At 50.0% G+C, this 10,360-nt stretch overlaps 2 protein-coding genes across 3 annotated transcripts in view; one reads left to right on the forward strand and one right to left on the reverse strand.

The window, feature by feature from the left end:
- Positions 1–300: 300 nt before the first annotated feature.
- On the reverse strand, positions 301–5,651 carry CYP1A2 (cytochrome P450 family 1 subfamily A member 2). Its single transcript, XM_055277790.2, has 6 exons — positions 4,821–5,651; positions 4,082–4,202; positions 3,538–3,627; positions 3,146–3,269; positions 2,135–2,221; positions 301–598 (listed from the first exon to the last, which is right to left on the reverse strand). Exons 1-6 carry the CDS (start codon positions 5,649–5,651, stop codon positions 301–303), a joined length of 1,551 nt encoding a protein of 516 aa, XP_055133765.2.
- Positions 476–10,360, forward strand: part of CYP1A1 (cytochrome P450 family 1 subfamily A member 1) — a 35,759-nt gene continuing 25,874 nt past the window's right edge. For both annotated transcript variants that reach the window (XM_055277783.2, XM_055277786.2), the window contains exons 1-2: positions 476–718; positions 9,038–9,209. The gene's annotated coding sequence lies outside the window, so the exon portion shown is untranslated. The remainder of the gene's footprint in view (positions 719–9,037; positions 9,210–10,360) is intronic.

Below are 10,360 nucleotides of genomic sequence, written 5' to 3' on the forward strand. Positions count from 1 at the left end.
AGTGGCTCATGCTTGTAATCCCAGGTGCTTGGGAGGCTGAAGTGGGAGGATTGCTTGAACCTGCGAGGTAGAGGTTGCAGTGAGCTGAGATCACGCCACTGCACTCCAGCCTGGGTGACAGAGTGAGATTCTGTCTCAGACAAAAAAAAAAAAAGGTCAATTATACGGCATAAGAATTATATCTCCATAAAGCTGCTATATATATATATATTTTTTTATTTTAAAGAAAGGAAGAGAAACAAGGGCTGAGTCCCCGTGGCTGGCCCCCACTCGCTCCCTGGCCTCAGCATGGTGGTGTCTTCACTTGATGGAGAAGCGCAGCCGCGCCTGGACGTGTTCACAGCGGGCGTGCTTCATGGTCAGCCCGTAGATGGGGGTCAGGTCGACTTTCACGCCCGGCGGCACGCTGAACTCCAGTTGCTGTAGCAGGATGGCCAGGAAGAGGAAGACCTCCCACTTGGCCAGGACCTCCCCGATACACCGGCGCTTGCCCATGCCAAACAGCATCATCTTCTCACTCAAGGGCTTGTAAATGGCGGTGCCATCTGCGGTGAGGAACCGCTCGGGCCGGAACTCAGACGGGTCCTCCCACAGCTCCCTGCAAGAGGAACAGAGGAGATGGGACCTCAGGGCTAGAGAGGCCTTGGGAGGAGGTGCCTGGAGGAGGGAGACTTCCGTTGAGAACACAAGTGTGAGGACACGTTGAAAGCAATGAAGGGTAAGTGGGAAGGAACCAAACTGAACTTTGATGCTTATTTCTTTTTCTTTTCTTTTCTTTTCTCTTCATTTTTTTTTTTTTTTTGAAGCACCCTCTGGCTCCTATCACCCAGGCTGGAGTACAGTGGTGCTATCTCAGCTCACTGCACTCTGCCTCCCCAGCTCAAGCCAACCGCCCACCTGAGCCTCCCGTGTAGCTGGGACTACAGGCACCATATCCGGCTAATTTTTGTATTTTTTTTTTTTTTTTTGCAGAGACGGGGTTTCACTGGTCTCAGACTCGTGAGCTCAAGTGATCCACCTTCCTCGGTCTCCGAAAGTGCTGGGGTTACAGGCATGAGTCACCACACCTGGCCTGATGCTTATTCTTTTCACAAAGCTCTCTCTAAAATGACAAGCCTTAAAGATAGTGCCTTTTAATATTAATTTACTTTAAATAATGCTTTATCTAAAAGAAATTAAAAGAAGAAAAACGGGCTGGGTTTGGTGGCTCACACCTGTAACCCTAGCACTTTGGGAGGCTGAGGCAGGAAGATACCTTGAGCCCAGGAGTTCAAAACCAGCCTGGACCACATAGGAAGACCTTGTCTCTATTTAAAAATTAAAGTGAAAGAAAGAAAGAAAGAAAAAGAAAGAAAGACATACGTTTCTTCATCCTACTCAAAATATGCCTCCTAAGGGGCCTCAACAGTATGTCTTGGCTTATGTTTATTGTTTTGGAGTAATGATGACTAGCATAAACATTGATAGCATTTTCACACTCAGATGTCCCAGTGTGGATGGTAAATTATATGGTTCCCCTACCTATACACTAAAGTGGGGCTTTCCAAAGAGAGGTCTCTGAGCCATTCACATCAGAATCGCCTGAGGTACCCCACCTTAGATACCACAGTAGAATCCTGGGGGAACCATCAGCTGAAACAAACGTCTTGGTTGATTTTTTTTTTTTTTTTTGAGGCAGAGTCTCACTCTGTCACCCAGGCTGGAGTGCAGTGGCGCGATCTCGGCTCACTGCAGCCTCTGCCTCCAGAGTTCAAGCAATTCTCCTGCCTCGGTCCCTGGAGTAGCTGTGATTATAGGCGCACCACCATGTCTGGCTAACTTTTGTTTTGTATTTTTAGTAGAGATAGGGTTTCACCATGTTGCCCAGGCTGGTCTCGAACTCCTGACCTCAAGTGATCTACCTGCCTCGGCCTCCCAAAGTGCTGGGATTATAGGCGTGAGCCACCGCACCTGGCCATCCTGGTTGATTCCTGTGCACTAAAGTTTGTGAAACCTTTGTAAATATCATCACTTAGAGCAGACTATAGCAATTGAGATCCCCTCCTTTCATTATATAAACAGTTCCTAGCAGGGACAAACAGCCTTCCTGACAGCTGAACCTGCACACATTTTTCCGTGAGGGGTATGTACTCACGGGTCATGGTTGACCTGCCACTGGTTTACGAAGACACAGCATTCCTTGGGGATGTAGAAGCCATTCAGCGTTGTGTCCCTTGTTGTGCTGAGGAGGGAAGAGGCGCTGTGAGGCTCAGGGCTGGAAAGCTGGGGCATGTGTTGCTCCTACCTCCACCCCATCCAGATAGCCTGCCCACCACCATCTCCACCCCTACACTGGGAGGGGAGGGGAGGAACAGGGAAGAGGTAGAATCATCCTCCCTCTTCCTTGCCTCCTGTTCTTTAACTTCAACAAGTATTTACTAAACTTCTCTTTGTGCCTGGCTGCGCACTTGGCTGTTCTCTGGAGCCAAGCAGCAGGCAATTTCAGATAAATGTTTTTCTATTTTCTATTAAAAAATAAAAAGCAGCAGGCAGCCTGGGCCAGCCCCAGGGAGTTTCTAGCCTGGCTGGGGATTCAGGCCTCTTACTGCAGGAATAACTAGAATAACGTTTGGGCAAAAGTAAATGCTCACTAACTCTCTTGACATTGTTAAAATTCCAGGGCATGATCAAGGGCTGATGGCTGTTAAGTCCTATAAGACATCAGGAATGAAGCTGTGCCAGCTGGATGAGTCAAAAGGCTTCTGGGGAGAGGAAGCTCGCGTCGGCATTGACTTTGAGCAAGGGTAGGACTCTGGTGGTCAGAGAAGAGGCTAGAAGGCATTCCAGGCAGAAGGTTCAGCGTTAGCAAAATTGGAGGCCAGCAGGGTCATGCTTGTGAGGGTGAGGCTGACCTGGCTGGCACAGAGGGCACTGGGAGGGAGGGAATGTGAACAGAGGGGAATGAGCGCTGAGATCACAAGTGGAACTTTCTCCTGAGAGCTGGGGGTTAGATTATGTTTGGACTGGATGGGGGCAGACTGAGGTCGGGATATGTGGGGAATGAGGTCGGGAAGGAGATGCTGAGTCAGGGCCAGGGCTGAGAAGCCAGGAAGAGAAAACATGTCAAGGACTTCAGAGGTGGGAGGGCAGAACCAGCAGGCCTCACCTGTGGGGGATGGTGAAGGGCAAGAAGGAGGAGTGTCGGAAGGTCTCCAGGATGAAGGCCTCCAAGTAGGGCAGCTGGGGTCTGTCAGAGAGCCGGGGCCGCCGCCCCCTGCCAATCACAGTGTCTGTAGAACACAGAGAAGAAGCAGAGCTCAGGGGCTGCCCTAACTGCCCCATGTATTATCCCCTCTTATACCCCATGTCACTCTATGTAAGACTGTCTATTCATAAGTCTGAGACCCCACTAACCTCCCACATCTTCTAGGCAAGGGCAGGCACTACTGTATGCCCAGGGCTTGCACACAGTAGGCACATAACAGGTGTTTGTAGACTGAACGAACAACCTGGGTCTCCAGGCTTCTCCTGGCCATAGGGTTGGGGGCCCCAATGTACCCAGCTCCTTCTGGATCTTCCTCTGTATCTCAGGCTTGGTCACAAGGTACATGAGGCTCCAGGAGATGGCTGTTGTGACTGTGTCAAATCCTGGACCGTGTAGGGTAAGGTGAGGAAAGAAGGAAGACAGAAACAAGGAAACCATCATTTCCCATGTATCTGCTATGTGTGTATCCCGCATTAGCTTTCTCTGCCCTAGCCTGTGAGTTTCCTGAGGACAGAGGCTGGGTCTCTTCAACATAAACTTGAGATACAGGTTTCAGAATTAGCTGCCGGAATTACAGGGGCCTAGACTTACAGGCCAGAGAACACCTTATGGTTCAGATGGGGAAACCGAAGCCTAGGGGAGGAGAAGGACTTTGCTGTGTCTCCACTGGGAATTGGTGGCATAGCCCAGGCTCAAATCCTGATCCCAAGCCAGATCTCAGTATGTTGTACCATCTGATGTAGGGTTGGCGGGTTATTTGATGGACCGAGGGGCTGGGCAAGGCTGTGGGTGAACAGCAGGCATTGTTGGATGGAGGGGCAGGGTTCTGGCTCCTACCTGCTCCAAAGATGTCATTGACAAGGTTGACAATCTTCTCCTGGGGGATGAGGTCGCCGCTGGCTCTAGGCCCCTTCTTGCTGTACTTGAACAGGGCACCCGTGATGTCCTGGACACTGTTCTGAGGGGGTACAAGCTTAGGGGCACCTCTGGCACTTCCAAGGTCAAAGGCTGAACGTTGCTCCACTCCCCTGGCCTGTCCCTGGGGGCTGGATACACCCTATCCCCCCAAGTTGGTCTCTAGGCAGGGGGCTGCGGCTCGCAGCAGGAGCTGGTAGCAGCCCTGGGTATGGCTTAAAGTGTCATTTTATGCCCCACTGACCCTTCTTCCCAATAACACCAGGGGTCCAATTTCAAAGGAGGAAAAGGTTAGTGTGAACACAGGGAGGCAACGCGACACCAGAGCTGGGGATTAGCCTCTATTGGGGTTCAGGTTTCTGCAGAATGAAATCTTTCTCACTCATAGGCCTCCCACATTGTAGGACTCTGCTAGGGCCCCATTTCCAGGGCTTTTTTCTTGGGGGCTTTGAGGAGCCCTGAGAGGGGGGCTTCAAAGGTGAGGAAACTGAGGCCCAGAGAAGGGGAAGAGTCAGCTCCAGGTCACACAGCTGGTCTGAGGTGTCCAGAGCCTTCCTAGGCCTTGGCAACACAGCAGCTGTGTGGTCATGCTGGAGCTGGGAGGGAGGGGCTGCACCCAGGTCCTGCAAGGTGCCCCTTGCCACCTGCACCCCGGGCTCACCTTGTCAAAGTCCTGATAGTGCTCCTGGACTGTTTTCTGCAAGAACCGCAGGAACCTCTGGTTGAAGGCCTTGAACCTCTGCAGGGCAGGGTTAGGCAGGTAGCGAAGGATGGGGAAGAAGTCCACGGGGTTCCCGGAGGAGGCAACCTCCACGAACTCATGAGTGTTCTTCAAGAGGCTGAGCATCTCGTCGCTGCTCTCGGGGAAGTGCTGTCCGAAGCACATGGCACCGATGACATTGGCCACTGACACCACCACCTGATTGTAAGTGTCGAAGTGCCCAGGCCCTGCCATCAGCTCCTGCAACCTGCTGATCAGGGCCTCAGCCTCCTTGCTCACATGCTCTTCCAGGTAGCAGGAGGATGAGGAGGCTGGGTCAGAGGCAATGGAGAAGGCGTTGAGGGCGTTCTGGGCCAGGCGCCGGCGGGCAGCCCACACCGGTCCAGAGTCTGGGCTGAAGGATATGCTGTGGCCATCAGTGATGAAGGTGGAGCTGTAGAGGTCAGGCCGGCCCTTAAAATCGTCGCCCTGCCGCACCAGGGCCTGCCGGATGGTGTCCAGGCCGCTCAGCACCAGCACAGGCGTGGAGCCAATGCGGATCTGCAGCACGTCCCCGTAGCGCTGGCTCATCTTTGACAGTGCCAGGTGTGGGTTCTTCCTCAGGGTCAGCACATGCCCGAGCAAGGGCCAGCCCCATGGCTCTGGTGGACTTTTCAGGCCTTTGGGGACCTGAGGCCTCGAACCCTTGAGCACCCAGAATACCAGGCAGAAGATGACAGAGGCCAGGAGAAGCTCTGTGGCCGAGAAGGGAACAGACCGGGACAATGCCATCTGTACCAACTACAGGGAAAAAAGGAGGGATCAGGCTGAGGGTTGAGATGGAGACATTCATTCATTCATTTCCTCAGTCATTTGATAAACAATGATGCGTGTTCTGTGCTTGGCTCCCAGCTGGATACCAGAAAGACTAAGATCCATCTACCATGTGTCCTGTGCCCCCAGAGCTCACCCTTTGAGCATCACAGAATCTGAGAGCTGGAAAGGAGCCTCAAGATTCCCAACATGAACCTTGGCTCTCTCCTCCACACATCTTCTCAGTTTCCACTTCTGGGGCTGGAGTAGACGCAAGTGACCACTCCAAAACAGGGAAGCCAAGGACAGCACCCTTGTCAGCCCCTGGCACAGCATGCATGCTGGGCATTGTACCAAAGAGTCCCTGCCAGTGCTGGCTTTCTGCTGATACCTTCTATATACCCAGGGGACCAGGAGCTCCCCCTACCCAGTGACACTGAGGTGGCCAAGGTCCCAGGGCTGGTTCAAATAGCCTGTGATGCCCCTTCCCCAGGGCACTCTTTATCAATACAGGAAGGGTACCTCCTCCAGGGATGAGTCCCCATCCCCTCACAGTCTTGGAGGTTGAGGTTGGGCTGCAGCCAGGGCCAGGGCTGCCCTTGTGCTAAGGGGGAAGCCCTCCCCATCTCTCTCCTTAAAAATGGCTTAGTCCAAACTGCTCATTTAAAATGGGGAAACAGAAGTCAAGAGCTGGGTAGCAAAGCCCGGAACTCAGGCGCCCTACACCTAGCCCAGGCTCCTCATCTTTCTGTCCCCACTAGCTTCCAGGTTCTATAGCTGGGGATCTGAGAGATTGTAAATTGGTTTCAAGAACGGTACCTGTAGAGGCAGGTGCTCGAGATTAGCAGGGTTGTAGTGGCTGGTCTGGAGCTTCTGGCTGTAGGTGAGTGGCCTTTTTATAAACACCACCCCCTATCAGATTGGCCTGGTTGTCCTGATCACCTAATATGAAAGCTGGATCACTGAACAAAGTTGGAAGGATCAACTCTTGGCCTTGGGCCATGAACCCTCAGCTCCACCTACTACCTAAGGCCCAGGGTGACTCTTTGGGGATAGGCCAGAAGGGGTGCTGGGTCCCTGGGGATGAAGGTACAGCTTTCTTCAGGGTTCAGTGTAGGAAGCCTATTTCTCTGAAGAGTAGGGTAGGGTCTGAGAGTGGGGGTTAGGCCTTTGGACTGATCTGGGCTTCTTTCCCACTGCACACATGAGGAAGAGCTCTGCCAGGGCACTCAGTGTAGGCCAACCAGGCTCACGGCCCCTCTCCAGAAGGATGTTCTTCTGTAGTACCCTCCAACAACCTGCAAAACCAAACAGTAAATGGGCATGTTCCAGCCACTCCTGATTTTCAGCCCAAGTCCCCAAGTGGAAAAGAAGAGATGGTAAAGATTTTGCATTCTAAAGAGAGGCCCCCCTTATGCAAAAAGACTAAGAGACATAACCAAATGCAATATGGATTTGCATTTGATTGCCATATCGATTAGATATGGCATTTAAATAAAATTTTTTAAAAACATCTACAGGCCGGGCGCAGTGGCTCACGCTTGTAATCCCAGCACTTTGGGAGGCCAAGGCGGGCGGATCACGAGGTCAGGAGATCGAGACCACGGTGAAACCCCATCTCTACTAAAAATACAAAAAAATTAGCCGGGCGTGGTGGCGGGCGCCTGTAGTCCCAGCTACTTGGAGAGGCTGAGGCAGGAGAATGGCGTGAACCCGAGAGGCGGAGCTTGCAGTGAGCCGAGATCACGCCACTGCACTCCAGCCTGGGTGACAGAGCAAGACTCCGTCTCAAAAAAAAAAAAAAACTACAAAAGGCATTTTGGGGACAATTGGGGACATGTGAGGAGCCTGGATTGGAGATTAGATAATATTCTGGAATAAATGTAAATTTTTTCAGGTGTGAACAGAGTGTCATGGTATGTGTGAGTGTATCCTTATTCTTAGGAGATTAATGCTGTAGCATGGAAGTATCATGATCCCTGCAACCTCCTTTTGAATGGTTCTGTTAAAAAATGTACACCTGTAGGCCAGGCGTGATGGCTCACACCTGTAATCCCAGCACTTTGAGAGGCCGAGGTGGGCGGATCACCTGAGATCAGGTGTTCAAGACCAGCCTGGCCAACCTGGTGAAACTCCGTCTCTACTAAAAATACAAAAATTAGCCAGGCATGGTGGCGCATGCCTGTGATCCCAGCTACTCGGGAGGCTGAGGCAGAAGAATCGCTTGAACTCGGGAGGTGGAGGCTACAGTGTGCCGAGATTGTGCCACTCCACTCCAGCCTGGGTGACAGACTGAGACTCCGTATCAAAAAAAAAAAAAAAATGTACACCTTTAAAGAGTATAATTGGATTGTTTGTAACTCGAAGGTTTATCTTTGCTTGAGGGGATGGATACCCCATTCTCCATGAATGCTTATTTCACATTGTATGCCTGTATCAAAACATTTCATATATCCCATAAATATATACACTTACTATGTACCCATAAAATTAAAACAATGTATACCTATCTGTCAATAAATCGAGAGAAAGTAGATACGAGAAATGTCAGATATTCATGGACTTATATGAGGATATATGGTGTTTGTTGTACTAAAGGAGTCTTTAATATGGACCTAGATCTCAGTCAGATCTAAGAGGAGGATGAGGACAAGCCTTAAATTGGATGTGAAAAGGAAGTTTGCTATCTTTTTTTTTTTTTTTAGATACAGAGTCTTGCTCTGTCACCCAGGTTGGGGTTCTGTGCCACAATCATGGCTCACTGCAGCCTTGACCTCCTGAGCTCAAATAATCCTTTTGCCTCAGCCTCCGGAGTAGCTGGGACCACAACCACAGGTGTGTGCACCATGCCTAGCTAATTTTTTTATTTTAAAACTTTTTTTTTTTTTTTTTTTTTTTTTTGTAGAGAGGAGGTCTTGCCATGTTGCCCAGGTTGGTCTTGAACTTCTGGGCCCAAGCAATCCTTCTGCCTTGGCCTCCCAAAGTGCTGGGATTACAGGTGTGAGCCACTGTGCCCGGCATGGATTTGAGCGGGAAGTTTTGATTTAGACTGGAGTGGGCTTTTATTCCTGAAAATGAGAAAACTGTGGGATCAACCTGTGAAGATGCCAAGGCACATGGATGGGGAATCCAATAGAGGAACAGAGCATGTTTGAAGGCCATGAATGGGAGAAGAGGAAAGTTGTTTCCTGTCCCTATCTCCATTGGGTTCAGATGACTCAATGAAAAAGGTTGAGGTTTGAGGTTAAGCTCAAGTTTTATAGAAAATAGACTTTCTTTCTCTCTGTCTGTCTCTCTAATTAACTAAAGTTCATGGTTTACTTAGATTTCCGTGCGTTTTACCTAATGTCCTTTTCCTGTTCCAGGACCCATTGGATATCACATGACATTTAGTCATCATGTCTCTTTGGACTCCTCTTGGCTGTGACAGTTTCTCAGGATATCCTTGTTTTTGATGACCTTGGCAATTTTCAGGAGTACTGGTCGGATATTTTGTAGGATGCCCACTATTGGAATGTGCCTGATGTTTTTCTCATGGTAAGCCTGGGGTTATGGTTTGTTGAAGGGAAGACCTTGGAGGTTAGGTGCCATTCTTGTCACATCATATCAAGGTTACATCCTATCAATGTGACTTACAGGTGTAGATGTTGACCTCGATCACCTGGCTAAGGTAGTGCGTGTCAGGTCTCTTCACTGTAAAGTTACTCCTTTCCCCCCTTTCCATACTGTACCCTTTGGAAGGAAGTCACTATGCACAGCCCACACCGAAGGAGTCGGGGGTTACGCTCCTTCTCCTTGAGGAGGGATTATCTCCATAAACTATTTGAAATTCTCCTGTATGAGAGACTATTTATCTTTTTATTTTTAATGTTTTCTTAAAACATAAAACAATTAAATTACAGGATACAATATAGAAAAGTGTATATGTCAGCTGGGCCTGGTGACTCACACCTGTAATTCTAGCACTTTGGGAGGCAGAGGTGGGAGGATCACTTGAGTGAGGCCAGGAGTTCAAGACCAGCCTGGCCAACATAGTGAAACCTCATCTCTACTAAAAATACAAAAAAAAATTAGCTGGGCGTGATGGCGCACACCTGTAATTCCAGCTACTCGGGAAGCTGGGGCATGACAATTGCTTGAATCCGGGAGGCGGAGGTTGCAGTGAGCCAAGATCGCCCCACTGCACTCCAGCCTGGGTGACAGAGCAAGATTCTGTCTCAAAAATAAATAAATAAATAGAAAAGTGCATATGTCTTATATAGCTCGATCATGTGTAGCTTGATGAATTTTTGCAAACTTAACAAACACACATATAACCAGCTCTAATCAAGAGACAACGGGCTGGGCGTGGTGGCTCATGCCTGTAATCCCAGCACTTTGGGAGGCCGAGGCAGGTGGATCACAAGGTCAGGAGTTCAAGACCAGCCTGGCCAAGATGGTGAAACCCTGTCTCTACTAAAAATACAAAAAAATTAGCCGGGCGTGGTGGTGGGTGCCTGTAATCCGAGCCACTCAGAAGGCTGAGGCAGAGAATTGCTTGAACCCGGGAGGCGGAGGTTGCAGTGAGCCGAGATCGCGCCACTACATTCTAGCCTGGGCGACAGAGCGAGACTCGTCTCAAAAAAAAAAAAAAAAGAGACATCATAAGCACCCAAGAAGTCCCGATGTGTTCCTTTCTCAAGGGTACC

The sequence above is a fragment of the Symphalangus syndactylus genome, chromosome 5 (genome assembly GCF_028878055.3).
Source record: "Symphalangus syndactylus isolate Jambi chromosome 5, NHGRI_mSymSyn1-v2.1_pri, whole genome shotgun sequence".
In the NCBI taxonomy this organism is placed as follows: Eukaryota; Metazoa; Chordata; class Mammalia; order Primates; family Hylobatidae; genus Symphalangus; species Symphalangus syndactylus.